The 20,576-nt window shown below is 42.1% G+C and overlaps 1 protein-coding gene across 2 annotated transcripts in view; it reads right to left on the reverse strand.

The window, feature by feature from the left end:
* mao (monoamine oxidase) overlaps window positions 1–20,576 on the reverse strand; it is a 225,992-nt gene that overhangs the window by 151,903 nt on the left and 53,513 nt on the right. For both annotated transcript variants that reach the window (XM_068040668.1, XM_068040669.1), the window contains exon 2: window positions 7,843–7,937. In XM_068040668.1, the coding sequence (XP_067896769.1) occupies window positions 7,843–7,937 (95 nt within the window). The remainder of the gene's footprint in view (window positions 1–7,842; window positions 7,938–20,576) is intronic.

The raw sequence follows: 20,576 nt of genomic DNA on the forward strand, positions 1-20,576 counted from the left end.
CATTACCCATCACTGATATTAAACCAACTGCCTGTAGTTGCTAGGACTGTCCTTACACCCTTTCTTGAAAGGGTGTCATATTTGCCACTCTCCAATCCTCTGGCACCTCCCCCATATCTAGGGAAGATTGGAAGATTATGGCAAGCTTTTCCACTATCTCCACCTCCACATATTTTAGCAACCTGGTATGCAAGCCATCCAGACCAAGTGACCTATCTACCTTAAGCATAGCCATCCTTTCCAGTAGCCACTCCATCTCAATTTTTACCCTATCCATTGCCTCTACTCTCTGCCCTTCTACTGATAGTTTGTCAGATTCCTCTTCCTAAGTAAACACTGATACAAAGTAATCATTAAGTATATTAGCCTTGCTCTGTGCTTCCAAGCATATGTTACCCTCTCTGTCCCTAATAGGCCCTGCTCTACCTCTTACTACCAGCTCACGATTTACACACTGGTGGAAGATTTCTGAGTTCCCTTTTATGTTGAGTGCCATTCTATTCTCATATTCTCTCTTTGCCAGTCTTATTTTTCTCTTCACCTCCCCTTTCAACTTATTGTATTTGGCCTGGTTCTAACTTAAGAATTCACCTGTCATGCATCATACACCCTCTTTTTTTGTTTCATCAAAATCTCTGTCTCCTTTGTCATCCTGGGATCCCTGTTTTTGGTTCCCCTACCTTTCGCCCTTGTTGGAATGTACCTAGCCTGTACCTGCACAGATGCCTTGTAGTAAGAGGCCAGCCATAATGATAGCCACCCAGACACATCCGCTGGGGCAATAGCTGCAGGAAGCGGAGTCACAACTTCTGCCACTTCATCACCAACTGCTTCCTCGCATCTTACTTGCTCAAGAACCCACATCAATACAGAAATTGACCCACATCAATGCGGCATAGTGGCGCAATGGTTAGCACCGCAGCCTCGCAGCTCCAGCGACCCGGGTTCAATTCTGGGTACTGCCTGTGTGGAGTTTGCAAGTTCTCCCTGTGTCTGCGTGGGTTTCCTCCGGGTGCTCCGGTTTCCTCCCACAGCCAAAAGACTTGCAGGTTGATAGGTAAATTGGCCATTATAAATTGCCCCTAGTATAGGTAGGTGGTAGGGGAATATAGGGACAGGTGAGGATGTGGTAGGAATATGGGATTAGTGTAGGATTAGTATAAATGGGTGGTTAATGGTCGGCACAGACTCGGTGGGCCGAAGGGCCTGTTTCAGTGCTGTATCTCTAAATCAAATCAAATCAGAAATGCCTACTTGGGAGCTAGTGGTCAGAAGGGTTGTCATTGGGTGAACCACTGAGTACTAACGAGAATGAGCTGGCAGGAAGAGTGTTGTTCCTCCATGAAGGTGGGTAGGGGATGCAAGTGGTGCAGGGGAGAGAAATGACCACCCTAGGCTGAAGAACCTATGAACAGAGATCAGTCCTCAAAAGGAGAATGACTAGTGGGCATTGATCTTATCTGGAGGTAATGGAGATGGTACTCACTGTTACGATCAGGTGAGGAGGGATTGAAAGGCTCCCCTCTTGTTCCTCTCCTTGTTTGACTGCAACAGGATTTATTTCTTTTAAACAGTGAATGTGTTTACCAATTCAGTGAGTATTTAACCCTTTCTGTGCTATGATCATAAAAGAAACAATTGAACGGATTTTCTTGAGTTTAAACAAGAGGTTAGTTTATTGTACTTACAATCAAAACCATTTCTAAGTAAAATAATAAACAATGCTCTAACTTTCACGCACACACACACACACATACACGAGAATCAGATACATACACACACAACTAGGTTACAGAGTAAAGAAGGATAGTTTGGTTGGATTAGAGTCCAGAACAAATAAAATAATATACAGTCTGTGGAGTCTGGTAATTCAGTTGTCTTCTGGCTGAATCTGTGATCCTGAAGTTTCTGGCTGGTAAAGGTGGCCATCTGGTTCAGGGTTTTCCTGGAGACAGTGATGTAGATGATTTTCTCCCTGGAGTCTCTGTCTGCAACAATGATAAACTTGGATGTTTTGCAGCCCGCAGACAGAGCTCAAACTTACAGTATTACCTGGAGAGAGAGAGAGAGAGAGAGAGAGACAGCCCTACTCGGGTGCTGCATTTGTAAAAACTCTGACGCTTGTCTGATGTGTCCAAAAGAAACTCCAAGATTTCACACAGATGGAGAGACTGTCACATGATTGTCCCAGTGTATTCTCTTTTGCACTTTAATGAGATCCAAGTCTAAGAATTCCAATCTCGCTCAGGTCTCATTGTTTCAGTGTTTACTTTTTGAGGTTCATCTCCACTCCTGTTAATGTTCCAAGATGGCTTTGAATGTCTTGCTAATGAGGGCATTACCAGGTAGCTCATTCAAACTGCTCAATCCATTGTTCTAGATGTTCTAGGGCTATTCAGACAGGCATCTCCACCTCTATACCTTGGAATGTGAGGTATTTCAATGCAAATTGCAATAGCCATCTTAGTTGTTTTCTTTTTAAAATTTGAATTTAGGTTTCCAGCTTTCTTTTAAAAAGTTTAATTTAGGTTTCCAACCGATAATATAAAAATCATCATTCAGCATAGCATGCTTATGACATCATACAGCCGACTTAGATGATGTTCAAATGGGAGGAGTCCACTACCCTTTGCAGCATCTCAATGACTTGCACAACATGCTGGAGACTATGACAACCTCAGAGATTTTGTAGCATTAAGATTCCTCGAGTACCTTTAAAGCACTCTGGTGGTTTCCTGAGTGATGGCTAATGTTGCTGTCATAGGTGCTTTGAACAAGACACTTTCATGGGACTTCCAAGACCTGGCCTGTGCCCAGACAAATGGGCTGCAAGGAGTGGGTGCTCATATTAACTGGGATAGTTTTAGAGTGAAAGGAATTGAGGGAGCAGAATTCTTGAGGTGCATGCAGGAGAACTTTTTTGCCCAGTATGTAGCAAGTCCAACAAGAGAGGGTGCAGCTTTAGACTTAGTTTTAGGTAATGAAGATGGGCAGGTGGAAGGAATAGTAGTGGGAGAGCATTTTGGTGGTACTGATCATAATTCAGTCAGTTTTAACATAATTATGGAAAAGGACAGAGATAGACAAGGAGTTAGAGTTCTCAATTGGGGCAAGACCAATTTTACTAAACTGAGGAGTGATTTCGCAAAAGTGGACTGGAAACAGCTACTTGAAGGTAAATCAGTGTCAGAACAGTGGGAGGCATTCAAAGGGGAGATTCTAGGGGTTCAGAGTAAACATGTTCCCACAAAGAAAAAGGGTGAGACAGCCAAATCTAGAGCCCCATGGATGTCAAGGAGCCTACAGGGTAAAATAAGGCAGAAAAGGAAAGCTTATGTGCAACACCGAGAACTCAATACCACAGAGAGCCGCGAAGAGTATAGAAAGTGGAGGGGTGAAACCAAAAAGGAAATGAGGAAAACAAAGAAAGGGCATGAAAGAATATGGCAAGCAAAATCAAAGTGAACCCAAAGATGTTTTATCAATACATGAAGAGTAACAGCAAACTAAGGAGGGCTGAAGGGCCTGTACTGCGCTGTAATGTTCTATGTTCTATAAGGAGAGAGTAGGGCCCATAAAAGACCAAAAAGCTAATCTATGTGTAGGGGCGAAAGATGTTGGTTTGGCTCTTAATGGATACTTAGTGTCTGTCTTCACAAAAGAGGGGGACAATGCAGATATTGTAGTTAAGGAGAAGGAGTGTGAAGTATTGGATGTAATAAACATAGGGAGCGAGGAAGTATTAATGGGATTAGCATCCTTGAAAGTTGATAAATCACCAGGGCCAGATAAAATGTACCCCAGGCTGTTAAAAGAAGCAAAAGAGGAAATAGCAGAGCATCTGACCATCATTTTCCAGTCCTCACTGGATACAGGTGGGGTGTCGGAGGATTGGAGAACTGCTAACGTTGTACCTTTGTTTAAAAAGGAAGCGAGGATAGACCGAATAATTACAGGCCAGGCAGTCTAACCTCAATAGTGGGCAAATTACTGGAATCAATTCTGAGAAACAGGATAAACTGTCATTTAGAAAGGCACAGGTTAATCAATGATAGTCAGCATGGATTTGTTAAAGGAAGATCTTGTTTGACCAACTTGATCGAATTTTTTGAAGAAATAACAAGGAAGATAGATGAGGGTAGTGCAGTTGATGTGGTCGAAATGGATTTTAGCAAGGCTTTTAACAAGTTCCCAAATGGCAGACTAGTTAAAAAACTAAAATCCCATGGGATCCAAGGAAATGCAGCAAGGTGGATACAAAATTGGCTCAGTGGCAGGAAACAAAGGGTAATTGTTTTTGTGACTGGAGGGCTGCTTCCAGTGACATTCCACAGGGCTCAGTACTGGATCCCCTGCTTTTTGTGGTATATATTAACGATTTGGATGTATATGTAGACAGCATGTTCAAGAAGTTTGCAGACGACACAAAGATTGGCCGTGTGGTAGAAAGCGAGGAGGATTGCTATAGGCTGCAGGAAGATATTGATGGTCTGGTCAGATGAGCAGAAAAGTGCCAAATGGAATTCAACCCAGAGAAGTGTGAGGTGATGCATTTGGGGAGGTCAAACAAGGCAAAGGAATACACAACTAATGGGAAAATACTGAGAAGTGTAGAGGAAGTCAGGGGCCTTGGAATGAATGTCCACAGATCCCCGAAGGTAGCAGGACAGGTCGATAAGGTGGTTAAAAAGGCATATGGAATCCTTTCCTTTATTAGCTGAGGTATAGAATATAAGAGCAGGGAGGTTATGCAGGAACTGTATAAATCATTGGTTAGGCTACAACTTGAGTAGTGTGTGCAGTTCTGGTCACCTCATTACAGAAAGGATGTAACTGCACTAGAGAGGGTGCAGAGGAGATTTATGAGGATGTTGCCAGGACTGGAAAAATGCAGCAAGAGGAAAGATTGGATAGGCTGGGGTTTTTCTCCTTGGAACAGAAAAGACTGAGGGGAGATCTGATTGAGATGTACAAAATTGAGAGGAGCCTAGATAGAGTGGAGTTGAAGGGTCTATTCACCTTAGCAGAGAGTCAGTGACGAGGGGGCATAGGTTTAAAGTGATTGGTAGACAAATTAGAGGGGAGATGAGGAAAAATGTTTTCACCCAGAAGGTGGTGAGGGTTTGGAACTCACTGCCTGAAAGGGTAGTTGAGGCAGAGACCCTCAACTCATTCAAAAGGAGTCTGCACCTCAAGTGCCATAATCTGCAGGGCTACGGACCAAATGCTGGAAGGTGGGATTTGAATAGATGGATCGTTTTTCAGCTGGCACAGACATGATGGGCCAAGTGGCCTCTTTCTGTGCCTTCAAGTTTCTATGATTCGATGATATCACTGCCTTTCCAGGAAGTGACATGGAAGCTCTGACTTCAAGAGCCCCCTCCGATACCTACACAAGAGGGAGTTTCAGATATGGGCCTGGTACTCCTTTCCACCATGAGAAAGGTTGTCAAAATAAGTCCTCTCGAAAAGTTGTCAAAATAAGTTCTCTTGAATTCTAAGACAATAAGAGATTGTTCCATCTACCCAGAGTTCAACCTCATCTTGCTAAAGGAGCAACCCATAGGAGCAGTAGAGTAGGAAAACATGAACAAGTAAGTTAGCTGGCATAAATTATAAAAAGTGTTAAGTAGTTGTAGATAGGGTAATTGGATGTTGTCACCTTTTGGAGAATATTATTATCATGTGAAGTTACCATAGCTTATGCACATACGGCTGTAAGTTGATTACTGCATATATTTTTGCTATACATTAAGAAAGGAAGAAAGAATTTGCATTTTTATAGCACTTTCACAATCTCAGAACCTTTCAATGCATTGTGCAGCCAATGAAGTACTTTGAAAGCATGGTCACTGTCTGACTCAAATGTATAGAAATCACACATCACATAAATCACTCCACGTTTACCACCATGGATGGAAATTATATTCCACCAACTGAACATCGACCATTTGCTCCAATTAGTTCAATTATCTTTGTGGTTGCAGGTTGAAACAAATGTTTAAAATAACTAAAATATGTGTCTAAAAAATATTAAACATCTGAAAATTAAGGTAATGAACATATGAGTACTTTTATCCTACTGTTTCTCAATGCCTATGAAACTACAAATATTTACAAGTGACCTGTCATCATTCCTCATTGTGGAGGAGCACCCTCCAATGACAGGAATGAATTAAAAGGAATTTTCCATTACTCTGTTTGAGCTGTATGGTGGGTGGGGAGAATGCACAAGTGTCCAGAGACAGGGAAGGGGAGGGTTATATAGGTTACATAGATAAGAAGAAAAAAGACATATAAGGGAGACAGTTGTGGAGAAAAGAATCCAAGGACTTTATCTGTGCTCTCCAGGATGACCCTGGAGTAATTTGTGGTTTTTTGCAGAGCAGAGTGAGACCCATCATCACTTGATATGGTCCAGTCAGATCTAGTGATCTATGGCTAAAGCAGATGTGCAGCAGACACATTCAAGACAACACCCCTTAGATCTGAAGGTGCGGAGTTCGGGCCTATACCAGACTCAGTGGAATGGAAGTAGTGGAGGTTTTGCTCAAAGCAAGGGCAGTAAAAGGTGGAATTAAAAAAGTGGCTGAGCAGATCAAAGCTACAGAGGTAGTGGGGGAAATTTAAACCTTGGAAAAAAGGTGGCTTTGGATTGGGCAGGTGGTTAAAACTTTGGAAATTTCAAACATGAATATAACCTGCCTTGAACCAGCTCACTTCTGGTTTTAACGGAGGCAGGGCAGATGGGGTGGGGGTGACCTACCCACTCTCACCAGGCGGGCCCTTTATTTAAATATTTAATGGGGCTGCTCATCTTAGATTTTATCACTCTTTCAGCTTTAGCACTGGCTGACTGGGTTTCTTGGGCCTCAGGAAATCTGACAGCTGAAGGGAGGTGAGGACAGCTAGATGAAACAGGTAGGACTGCTGGTGGATCACAAGGAGCAGGAGTCTGCCCCACCGGATCCTCTAGCCACCTATTACTGGCAATCGGACACCCCCAAACCTTCCATCTCCTACAATGTCTCAGATCTTAAGCACGATCCCTCCCAGTAGCCCTGATACCCAATCTTCTGCCCGCACCTCCATCCTGCATCTTCTCCCCGATCTCTGCCTCTTCCTCCCACAAACATTCCCCAGCTGCCACCCAGTGCCACACACCCACCCACCCGAGAGACAGGCAGCTGGCTGGTTACAGCCAGGTAAAGGAGTCCAGGACTGGTAATCAGATCCAGGAGTTAAATTCGACAGATTCGTGGGAAACATGTATTTTCCAGGAAACCTGACTGCTAAAATTCCTTCCTGCTCATATTGGGACCAGTGTGTTGAATGAAGGACCTAAAGGCTAGTTTGAAAGGGCAGTTGTCAATCACTTGGGCAAGTGTTTTCAGGAGCGGACACAAAGGAATTGGAAAGGAGTAAAGGGCTGGGAGTAGTGAGGGATATAAGGAAGTAGTTAGAAATGGCCTTGACAAGCGCCCAAGACCACGGGTTTTATGTGACTTAGTTCATATTTTCAAAGAACTGACTGGAAATTTCAGACAGCTGAGAAATATGTGGTGAACTGAATTGCTTCCTTCCATGCTCAAACATTCGAGGATTCTAGATCAACTAAAGTCTGAGTTTTAAAATTACTTGATACCTTTAGATATTCAGCCTCTAATTATTAAAGTTATTGAAATCTTCAATGAAGTTTCTTCAGCAGAAAAATAAACTTCAGAACCCAAGCCATAATTCCTGCCACTTTCCTGCCTCCGCACCTGCCATTGATTTGTTAAAAGGTGGTTGCTACAATATAGCATACACAGAGAGAGCTTTTTTGCAGTGTTTCGTACTTACTCTGGTTGTAAATGTCCTGCCTCCAACCCTGTCACGGGCCTCCAGCACCACCACCTTCTGCCCAGATTCTGTTAGCAGTTTGGCTGCTGAAAGACCTAAGGGATGAAAAAGATAAAGTGGAAACCTTCATTAGTGATTTTTATAAGGTATTTTGAACTCAGGGAAAAGATGAACTATATTTAATAAACATGCAAAAGGATGTCAGGAGGTCCTCACTTCCACCTTAATCAGCCTATCCTGGCACTGCTGAGCCTCACAGAACTCAATTGTAACTAACCGTGAGTGCGGCAGCAGTCCAACTCAGGAAACTGAAAGCAGCTTCACCACTGGCCCTCACTTTGATTTATTCAAATGAGATTACTGGCGACTCACCATGCAGATTGCGGTCATGTTCCAGAAGTGCTAGGAATCTCAGGGGATGCCATTTAAAAACCAAATTTCCTCAGTGGAAAACTTTCTTACACCAGTAGATGCTAGCTCAATTAATACCTTTAATTCTGAAACTGATAGATTTTTGCTAGCCAAGAATTTTAAGAGCTATAGAGCCAAGGTTGGTACAGAGAGTTAGGATGCAGATCAGCTATGAATGGCTCAGCCTGTTCCTATGTTCTGCAGTGGACCAGAAATGGCTATGAAATTCGCCCCCATATCACCTAAGCATCCTACTGCTTTGTGGTAGATGGTTTACTAATGAATTCTGCTAATCCTGAATCACCACACACCTGGTGTGATACTTAAGAAAATATAGAGAAACAAAGCACAACACAATCACTTTTAAGCATTTAGTTTATTCTTTTAGTATCTCAGGAACTGAGAAAAACAGTCAAGCAATCATTTTTACTTTCAGCAAAAAATAGATAAGTGCATCCAAAGTTAAACAGGTGAAATGTAACTCTTTTCACATGAGTTGACTCAGTCTGGACTGGGTTTTCAGATAGCACATTTTTTTTCCTGTACATATTTCACACATGATGTTCCTTTAGTTTCTAGATGAACCATTCTAGAACCAAATAAAAAAATCAATTCAGAAAATACTGCTAATAATGTGCAGCTACACAAAATACTAATACATTACCATATGAAATCATCTTTGTATACATGTTTTTGCAAAAACAAACTCAGTATGTAATAAGCTTAAACTGCAATTAGCAAACAAAGTTTTAATAACCGGAGACTGAATGGTGAGTTGGAGTAGATTCTGGGATTTGCATTCAAATCCAGTTCAATCTGATAATGACGATGACAACAATTTGTATTTATATAGCACCTTTAAAATAAGACAGCATCCCAAGGCACTTCACAGGAGTGTAATCAAGTCAAAAATGGCCAGAGCCAAAAGAATGAAATATTATTCGGAGGGGCGACTAACAGACTAATCAAGGAAGTGCATTTTATAGAGGGTCTTAAAGGAGGAGAGGGAGGTGGAGAGGAGGAGGGTTTAGGAAGAGAATTCAACAACATCGGACTTAGATGGCTGAAGGTACGTTCGCCAATAGTGGGGCAAAGAGGGAGGGAGTCAAAGGAACAGAGGTTTTGGATAATTGTAGGGCTGGAGGAGGTTACAGCAGTAGCGTGAGGCAAGGTCATAAGTTGATTTAAGCACGAGGATGAGATATTTAAAATTTGATGTGTTGGGAAGCTGGGAACTAATAAGTCAGCAAGAACAGAATGCTAGTGAGGAGGAGCAAAATACTGCAGATGCAGACCTGAAAGGTTAACTATTTCTCTCTCCAAAGATGCTGCCAGATCTGCTGAGTATTCCCAGCATTTTCTGTTTTTATTATGCTAGTGAGCAGGATTTGGTGCTTTCTAGCAGGTTTTTGATAAGCTGAAGTTAACACAGGGTGGAGGATGGAAGGTGGTCTAAGAGAACTGTATCTAGACAGATCCATGAATGGGCAGGAAGAAAAGAGATACAGACCCTTAGAAAATAGGCGACATGTTTAGATAGAGGATATGGATCGGCGCAGGCTTGGAGGGCCGAAGGGCCTGTTCCTGTGCTGTAATTTTCTTTGTTCTTTGTTCTTTGAATAGTCAAGTCTGGCAAAGATGTGGATGAGGGTTTCAGTAGCACATGGCCTGGAGTAGGGATAGAAACAGGCAATGTTATGGAGATGTAAGTAGGTGATCTTTGTCAGTTCCTGGTCAGTAAGAATGGAACCAAGCGAGGATAGTTTCATTGAGCTGGAAAACAGAACTGAGACTTTGAAAGAGAATGCTGTAGTTAAAGATGACAAAGTCTGCAAAAAGGCTGAGGAAGCCAAGAAGAGGTAATGCAATACAATCACAGTCATAGAAGATGCCATTTGTGACTTTGATAAGGGGCTTTCAGTGTTGTGACAGGATGGAAACCAGATTGGAGAGATTCAGATATGTTGAGGGAAAGGTGGGCCTTGATTTGGGAGGTGCCAGCACGTTCAAGAACTTGAGAGGATAAGGGAATTGGAGATGGTTTACAATGACATAGGGGATCATGGGATGTTTATTGGAGAAGGGAAATGAATGATAAAAGGGAGGAGGACAGTGCCCAAAGAGAGGGAACCAATTAAAATGGCAGCTAGCATGGGGACCAGAAAGGGGAGTAGTCAGCCATTTGCTGGGAATAAGGTCAACAGGGCAATAGGTGGGTCTCATGGATAAGATTAACTTCAAAACAGCATGTTAAGAGATGAGAGAAACTGGAGACAGATGTGTGTTCAGGGTCAGGGAGATTTGGCTTTATGAGCAAAGGGATGTGGGGGCAACAGATGAGAGAGCTGAATGAGACCAAGATTGAAACTATCCAAAGAAGCCCATGAGCCCCTTGTTGGGATGAGGGTGGTGGAGCAGGAGAAAGGGCTTAAGGAAATGGCTGGTAGAGGAGAAAAGAAGCCAGGGGTTTTCCTTGCTTTCCAGGATAATGCTGATGTAGTGGTTGGTTTTGGCATAGGATAGTGAGATAACACATAATGTGGTTTGGCCAGATCTGGTGATGGATGGCAAAACCAGTTGCATGCCAGAGAGGCTCATGTGTGCACCTACTGGACTTGAAAGAGTGAAGATTGACTGTAAAACAGGGAATAAGCAGGATGGGACAGAGAACAGGTTCTGAAGGGAATAAGGATATAAAGGTTTAGGTGAGGCAGTGGTTAAGCAGACCAACAGCTGCAAAATAGCATGCCAAATGGAAAGTGAAAAATTTAGCAGTTGGGAGTGTGAAAGTGCAGTTGTAAGTGACTTGGGAGATATGTTATTTCAGGATCAGATGCATAGGAAATGGAATTACTTAGGTTAGAGCTATCTGTGTCATGGAGGGATAGAAGACAGTAATCAAAGATGGTCTTGTCAGTGATGAAGCCTATTGAAATAGAGATGCCTGGGAGATGGCATGGTTAGGAGGTGACTATAAATATGGGTAATACAGTGGGTCTCAAATGTTTTTGTCCCCAACCACTTAGGCGAGGCAAAAGACCCCACGGGACCAGTCCTACCCCACCCGCTTCCGCTTGCCATCACAAAAAAACTCATCAGAATTAATGGGAAAAACAGCACTGCTTCTGATAAGACATCAATGAGATGATGTCTGATTCCAAGCTGGAGAGCTTCAGTGTCATGTCAGACTCCACGTTCAGCCAGTTCCTCTCCTTTCAGCCCCACAAGTGTTGAAAATTCAATCTCACAGTTGTATGTTGTAACAGTAACATAAATCTTGCTTATAAAACTATATTGTTGGTGCTCACGCTTATGACTTGTGCCGTGCACACGGGAGCCAGTCTGGTTCTATGACGTCACGTGACGGGTGGGGATGAGGGTTCTGGCCTGTTGTCTCGTATGGCTTCAGCCATGGCATTGTACAACAGTGACTTGTATTTTGGAGCAGCCCACGGACCGCAATTTGGGAACCACTGGAGTAAGAGAGTTTATATGCAGGAAGAGATTTAGGGAGAACAGGAGGACAAGAGATAGGCAAGGAGATAATTGAAGGCTGTATGACTAGGTAACTGAAGGCTGTATGACTAGGCATTGATAGCATAGATAGAAAGAAACTTTTTAACGTAGCGGAGGGGTCAATAACCAGGGGGCATAGATTTAAGGTAAGGAGCAGGAGGCTTAGAGAGGATTTGAGGAAAAAAAATTTCACACAGGTGATTGGAATCTGGAACACACTGCCTGAAGGGGTGGTAGAGGCAGGAATCCTCACAACATTTAAGAAGTATTTAGATGAGCACTTGAAATGCCATAGCATACAAGGCTACAGGCCAAGTGCTGGAAAATGGGATTAGAATAGATAAGTGCTTGGCCGGCATTGTCACGATGGGCCAAAAGGCCTGTTTCTCTGCTGTGTAACTCTATGACTCTATGAATAGATAACTGAAGGCTGTATGACTAGCCTGGACTTACCTTGACCACCCTGGAGAGATCATTAAGCCTCTTCCTTCATTGTGTGAAGTTCTTGGGATGGTGGAAGCTTCAGTGACAGTTTTTACTACCTCCATCCACACAACATAAGTAATGCTCTTATGTAGCTTCCTACTCTCCATTCTCAAAAGTCCCTCCTTTTTCACCTTGACTTCTACACAGATGTATCTGAAAACCTGAGAATACTTGCACCTTTTCCTCCGCTGCCACTTAACAGATGCCCTCCATTAAGAGATCGCAGTTAAAGGTGGCACCAGTGCTGAATTTCCTTCCTTCCCAACAGTCGTAATCCTATTAGGGCCTGCCTGCCAAGAATGAGGCACATTAATTTTTCCACATGGACATTCAACTTCAAATTATTGCTAGGAAGAAGAGAAGGCCTAATACAAGGAATTGCCAGGCCTGGCCGGAAGGACATTTTTTGATTAGTAGCAAACATTGCTTGGAACAAAGGAACAGTCCCTGCTCCCAATACATAGAAAAGACCTGGTCAAACCAATTCAGTCACGTGACCACCCTGCTGGCCAACATGGGGAGTTTTAAATTGGAGAAACAGTGTTTTGAAGACAGAAAGCTCTTGGCTCCTGGACTGTAGCAGACCTCCTTTCCTCCTGTCTGCTCCCATCTCTTTCTCACCAACTTCAGAATCCTTTGAAGACACATGAACCCTAAGAGAAAAAAGTCTCCGACAGTGAACAAGATTTAAGAAGAATACTGGGCCCCAATGAAAAGCAAGAATTACCTACAAGCAAGGACTCTACAGTGAGCTCGAAGCACAGTAGCAAGAAACTCATTGCCTCAAACCTTTCCGCTTATTTTTTCTTCTGCTCTTTTCTGGCCCTATCTGCATGTGTGTATCACGTATACATGCTAGCATGGGTGTATCGTGTATCTGTAGGCATTAACCGAATTAGAGTTTAAGTTTAAGTTTGAATAAATTTCACTTTTCTTCTTTAAATCTAAGAAAGCCTGTTTGTGTGCATTTCTTTGCCATATAATTGGAAAGTGGTGAACAAGGATTCACCAAGGCGGAGCTCAAAACACAGTGTGTTTAAAATTAAATCCTGTTACAATAAGACCAGCTGAAGGCTGAAAGGGACCCCAGGCCTCTTTCTCACCTGGTCATAACAGGCAAGATCACCATTCAAAACCCTCCCTGTATAGCTAATGAGAGACTCAAAGAAAATTGCAGCCACTTTAACAGTCTGTTCATATGGACAAAATGCCACTAAATTGACAACGACAGGAGAATCTAGCCCCTGCTGATACCCAAACATAGCTCAAACTTCAATGCAATTTTTTTAAAAATCAATACTTGGATTTTATTATTGTGCTCACTCCAAGATAACCATTTATTTCTACTTATTAAGAAAATATAATAATTTTGTAAATTAAATATTCGCCACATGCAACACTGCATCAGATGAGCTCTTCATGTCTAATCCTGTTTTGTATACCTTAATTTAAAATCTAAGAATATTTCATTCAGTTGTGTGCTCCCTTCTAACCTTCGCCAAGATGGATCATTTGTACTCAGCCCACAAAGGTTAGTCTTTCTATTATGAACTAGATTTAGAACACCCAAGCAAGAGTTCCAGCTGTCTAGGTGCATGTAACCTCCTGGGCAAACTACTGAAGTAACAATTGATTTGTATTATCACTATTATTCCATGATCAATGTCACAATTCAGACAATTTTAGTTAGTTTGCTTAGATTGATAGAACAAGGTCTTGTCATTATCAGCAAAACAAAGTAAAAATAGGATATATCCCACAGTGCCTATTACTTTTAGTGCTTTCTGTTAAATTGTAATTGCTTCAACGAAGGTTTTGAATTATTTCTACAGCAAAAAATTGCCAGAAAAATCACCCTTTTTTGGGGCCTTAAGTATTTAAATTGGCTGTCCACTTCCGTTCAGCCAATCCACATCCAACTCTGCCTCTGGGAAACTTCCCCAGTGGCGGGAATGCGTCGATGAGCTGTCCTGTTGTGGCTACCCGCTATTTTCCAGTCCCCACCACCTCCGCTGGAGCCAGAAAAATTCTACCTGATGAATGATTGTTCAAATGAGTTAACCACCGAAACTCAGCAGCACTTGGATCACTGCAGTGCTGACTAATATTGCACCAGCAACTAAGATAAGTCCAAAGAGTTAGTCTGCAGCAGAAATACGGCAGGAATATGTCTTAATGCTAGCCCACTATTGCAATATGACATTTCTTTTTTCAATTCAAAGAGGGACAGTTTTGTGTTGAAGACCCACCTCTACAAAGAACTGGGTCAGCTCTCGCAAGTCTCATTAAGGACCAGCAGATGGAGAAGATTTCCATCTTACCAATTTGGGCTCAATCCAAACTTTGGTCCATCAAATCAATACACAAATCAGGTCCAAAAATTGATGCGCTACCTTTTACTGAAAACTCATTTATAGTGGGCAAGACCTTTGGGTCCATTTCTTCTTGTCCCCAAGAAGCACTGCACCTATGAAATTAGGATGATAACAGAAAAATTTAATCTAAAAATATAAAATACGTGTTTGCTGACACCAAGTTGTCCCCTCCATTCAAATGTGTCTGAACTTTTACTCCCTCAGTTGGCAAAATTGATTTGGTGCTTTACCAAACTATAATTTGGCTACTCTATATGCCCTCGTACAGTTTATTGGTGTGAATTTGTTTCCCCACAATACTGCAATCTGATGACTTGTTGGAAGTTCCATTTTTCCACCAACAGCATTTTGAATGTAACTGTTGGGTCTATATTAGATCCAACAAACTTTAAAATATAATAAAACATGAGGTTAATAGAATTATAGTTGTCTGTTATCTCCATAGAATTCCACTACTTAAAGACAGTACAGTAAAAATACTAGACAACACTGCCAAATCGTCACTGTATCTGGCACAAACAGTTGTGACACAGGCTAGACACTTTTCAATTCCCTCTGCCCAGTAGCTGGGCTGGTGAAGCTGGGTGAGTTAGGGATTATCTTGCTGTAATTAAAACTGCCTTTCAGCTGAAAAAGGGGTAGGATTTTTCTCCATATATTTGATAAAAAGGTTAGCTAGTGCAAAGCACTTCACTTTCAACTTGCAATAACTGAACGTGGTGCTGATTGTGTGACAATTTAGTCAATTTTTGGATAATTTAGACCTGCACATCTAATCAAATAGCAAAATCAAAAATTCAGTTCTTCCAATTGGATACTTTGCTTTTAAATATTCTTTGCTAATAAATTAATTTGTTACGTGGTGCAGATTACCATTTCAGAGCTAATAAATAACACCAGAGTGTAGCGCTGACCTAGAATATCTGACAGCACTGGGGCTCAAATCAATATTCATAATGTTAGTATGACTCAATTGATAACATTCTTCCCTCTAGGTCAGAAGGTTGTGGGCTCGGGCTTCACTTCAGGACATGAGCATGAAAGCTTGACTGAAACTTCAGTCCAGTACTAAAGGAGTGCCGCATTGCCAGAGGTACTATCTTTCGGGTAAGGCCTTCATCTGCATACTCAGGTGGTGCAAAAGATCAAAAATACTACTTAAAGAAAAATAGGGAGCTCTCTTAGGGTGTTGATTCTTCCCTCAACCAACTACCAAAAACAAAGTTAACAGAAGATTTATATTTTTCCAGGATCTGAAGTATTTTGTTTCATATTTATCTTGACTTGTGTAACATGGCGGTGCACAAATTGATTGCCAAGCTTTCCTACACAATAATAGTGACTGTACTTCATAAATAGTTCATTGGCTGGGAACCACTTTACGATGTCTTGAGAACATGAAGGACATTCTACAAATAAATGTTATTTTTTGATAGGCTTGTAAAGCCATAGAGTACAGTATATTGTCACTGTACTGAATTTTCATTCAGCTATGTCATTTTGTAACACATTACAATCACATCAATGGAAAAGTAATATTCTGGTACAGTCACACAAAAGTACTCATTATAGTACCTCACCGTGTAAGTACTTTTCAGCAAATGGTGGTGTTGAAAGTTATGCTCAGAGGCATTGTTGATCTGAGCCATGCCTGGAAGCACAAAGGGAGGCTGAGGTATCTCCTTGCAGGGAGGAGGAGCAAGCCAAACCTGGGTGATTGGTAGCGTCTGCAGGATTCCCACCCTCTCAGCAGTAGAGGTGGATTGAAGGTGGTTGATAATTAAGAAGAAAGCAAAAATTTGATTTAACAACCACAAGTACTTTCAGCAATAGCAAGCCAAGGCATCAAAAATTATTGTGCAACTGAATTATATTTATTTTCATTTTTAAACTACAAGCAACAGTCTTGGGGCATTCTCACCAAGACTGTGAAAGAAGCCCAGAATGAGGAATTGAGAGTCCCAACCACAATACTACAATTTGCTTTTACTGAACTGAAAGCCAGAATGAAATAGTTATTGAGTCTGCTGACCCAGTTTAGTCCTCTCTCTGTACCAGCTGCACTTAACCTCCCTGAGCACAGGACTGTTGAATCGCTCCTTGCATTGAAAAGCAAAATGCTTCTTACTGAAGAAACTTAAAATGACTTGGCTGTGCAAAATATAACATACAGGAATACAATAGTGGAGAGAGGACATTGATTAACTTCAATCAAAAGAAATCCAAATTAGATTTGATGGTTCTTCATATTCAATACAGAATATTGCAAAATGGAATACTACAGAAAACCAAGTGTGTAGGCTATTTTTGGGGACATGGGCATGATTACAGGCACATGAGTCGGGGGAGATGACGGCGTAGTGGTAATGTCACTAAACTAGTAATCCAGAGACCCAGGCCAATGCTGTGGGGACACAGGTTCAAATCCCACCAGGGCAGCTGCTGGAATTTAAATTAAATGAATTAATAAATTCAATTAATAATAACAATAAAAAAGTCTGGAATTGAAAGCTAGTCTCAGTAATAGTGCCATGAAATTATCATCAATTGTCATACAAACCCATCTGGTTCACTAATGTCCTTTAGGGAAGGAAATCTGCTATCCTTGTCTGGTCTGGCCTATATGTAGGTCCAGACCCACAGCAATGTGGTTGGCTCTTAACTGCCCTCTGAAATGGCCTAGCAAGCCACTCAGTTGTCAAGGGCAATTAGGGATGGGCAACAAATGCTGGCCTTGCCAGTGATGCCCACATCCCATGAAAGAATTTTTAAAAAGTCAATTGCAGTACCAGACCTAAAGCTACAAGACTGGAGGTCCTTGAACTGAGCACTCACTAACACAGCTGTGAGCTGTCCTTTTTGGTTTTATTACAAAATCACTGCAGGTTTGAACTTCAGATTGGGTCAACTAGCAGAGATGGGTCACTCCCAGAGTTCTGATAATTTACAGCATAACTATAACTTTTAGAAACTGCAGCTGCTATTTCAAGTGGCTGCTAGATTGTCTTCACGAAATAAAAATTCTAGCTAACAACACAAGTAACTTGTATTTTCAGATGCTGTAGTGGCGATGCATTTGCAAGCAGTGAACCAAAAAAGAGAATTTGCTCTGTTTGAAACCCGAAGGCACCCTCCCCATAATGAGAACTAGATACTCTGCTTGGCGTCAGGTGATGGCTAGAGTAATGCTGTTTTCAGCAGCCGAAGGACATGTAAACAGAATGAGAAAAATGATCAATAGCCTCAGAAAGCCTACCAACAGTCAATATTCCACTATACCAAGTAGATAAGCAAATTATGCATCTCACAAAGGCCTGTAATTTCCAGGAACATTTTTGGTGTAACTATGGCATAAGAGCAATGTAGTGCTGATTTTTGCGAAGCAATCAGTACAAACTGATTTATGCTTAAACAGAGTATATATAAATTTCCTTCATTGTTTGCGCTGCTTGCAAGACATTTTTCCCACTGATTACATAGATTGACTCCATACAAAAGACCAGCTTATGAAAGTTTCCTGCATTTATGTCAGTAATGTGCTGGTGTAGATTTACACCCAAACATTTAGGCATAGTACAGCCTGTAGTCACCTGACATTGGCGTAACTGAAATTTCTAGAGTTTGGTAGTGATCTGCTTCAATATTTTTAAAAATAAATTATTTCTGAGATTGCCACTATTCTAACAAAGTGCTGTCAGTGTATTGAAAATTTTTCAGATCCCACCCACATCTCCACACATTCAGAAGGTCTAAGCAGCTAAGCATATCCCTGTTCTGTGTAATAGAAGAGGAAGAAGATGATTAGAGGCGAGCTGCTTTGGCAGCGAGGCACCATAGAAGGCGGCAATACCCTGCTTGCTATTACACCCATTGGCAGTGCTACATTAGTGCTAGTTTCTGTTTTACACTGGTTTTTATGTTTGGCATAAATTCCCAGCTGGCAAGATTGGCAAAGAAACATGCATAAAGGTTGCAAGGGTGCAAGACTGATCAGCATTCTGGCAGAGTAGGCCTTCAGACACATTTTGCATTCAGTATTCTAGGCCCACAGTTTTTTGTGTCCAGCTGTATTTGAACCTAGAGTTTCCAATTATGCTCGACCCAAAGTCAGTCATATATTGACAACACAGGGCTGAAATTCCGGGGCTCCTATTCCACTGCCAGAAGAGCAACAGAGCAGAACCCTGACATGGATGTCAACCAAATCCCAAATTTCAGGGATAAGGTCATTAGAATCTTCATGATTGGCAGGAGAACACATTTGATTCAGTTGGCATACCCTGAGGCCCTTCCCACTTCAAAGAAAAAGCAGCTTCAAGGGGAGCCATAAATCTGGCACATTAAAGCAACCAATGCCCTCCAGGATCAATTGCCTTACTTCTAGCAGGTTATGGGACCTCTTCAGGAGCCTAATTAGGATTCACACCAGCTCTCAGCTGCAATGAATTCTACTGAGGCTGTTTAAGAGTGTAATGGTGAAATTCTTGGAGTAGCCAACAAAATCCCTCTGGAGATGCCCCTTTGATAGGGGCGGGATGGCAGATCCACCCAAGGTGTGCCGCCCCACCAGAAAATAGCTGAGGCTAAATAAAAATAGTCATGAAATCCAGGTGTAATCTGGTTTTCTCTCATTTTTTGGTTCCTTGACAGGAGATCCATCCGAGTGGTGCCTTGGTCCATAACACCACTCAGGCCTCATGTGTATGTCAGTCCCATCATGGGCAAGCTCCTGGTTAGAAAACACCTGATTGGGAGCCTGCCAACTAGTAGGCAGAAGATCAGGCAATGCTGCAGGATTGCTATGCCTGCAGCAGTATAAAGGACTGAAAAGACAGAAGTTAATTTAGGTAAAAATATCAGAAAGAGCTGCAGGAAGGCAGAGAACAGATTGTCCCTCTGTAGAGCCTATCAAAATTGTCCTGCAGGTAATCAGGCAGAAGGAGGATCCGCTTTCACCTGGAGATGTTGCTTCAATCACACCCTCGAATACATTCAGCCCAAAATAATCCTTTTCTAATGTAACCACACAATGCAGGTGCGAAAGCCACAAACCAGAAGGCTGACACTTGGGTATCACGATGTTATTACGACGAAGAACTTCTCACTTATTGTACCTTGGTTGTAGTAGAAAATAGCTCATTTACAAAAACACCAGGAGGAAGACTCTCAAATATGTGACCATTAACCCTATATAAGAAGCCCCATCAATCTTCAGACCAAAGATGGTGCTGGAGATAATAAAGTTGGAGCACTGTTTCCAGCTCTTTTCCTGCTCTTTTCTCTCATCCTATTCTTTCATGCACTAATTCTAACCAAAGCAAATACTGAACCTCTTTAGAGGCATCAAAAAGGTGTCTGATGCACATGCACTTTTCTGGTTATTGTCTGTGCTGGATGCCTTGTAATTCCAGCAATGCCATTTTTGACCTAAACACTCCAGCTGATGTCCTCTCTTAACCTCACACAGCTGAACATGCATCCAGCAGCATGAAGGACCCCTACCAACACTATGTAAAGGAATCATCAACTACTTTCAGGTTAGTTGCTGACTGATTTTTACTGGTAGTTGCTGAGTTAATAGAAGTGTTTGGAGGTTTGTGCTGTTAGTTGAAGTTGCTGAAATCTTTCTGAGAGTGATGTGGCTCGTGGTGCAGGCATTGGTCCTGACTTCAAGGGCTCTGCTCAGACCACTTGCTCCCAGTCATGGGTGTTGTAGTTTCTATCTCCCCGCCCTGCAGCATGAAGGGAGAATGAACAGAGGCAACACAGAGTATGACAAGCTGCTCGAAGAGGAAGGGGAGATGGGCTCTCAGTAGGAGGCCATATTCATCCAAGGCCTTCAGGGAGCAATTCTCTTATCTCAACCAATGGAAGAAACAGTGTGCTGAATTTTGTGTGGCCATTGAAAGTGGGAATGGTGGCTTGGTGGGTGGAGGTGGTGGGGGG

Source organism: Heterodontus francisci, chromosome 10 (assembly GCF_036365525.1).
Source record: "Heterodontus francisci isolate sHetFra1 chromosome 10, sHetFra1.hap1, whole genome shotgun sequence".
Lineage (NCBI taxonomy): Eukaryota > Metazoa > Chordata > Chondrichthyes > Heterodontiformes > Heterodontidae > Heterodontus > Heterodontus francisci.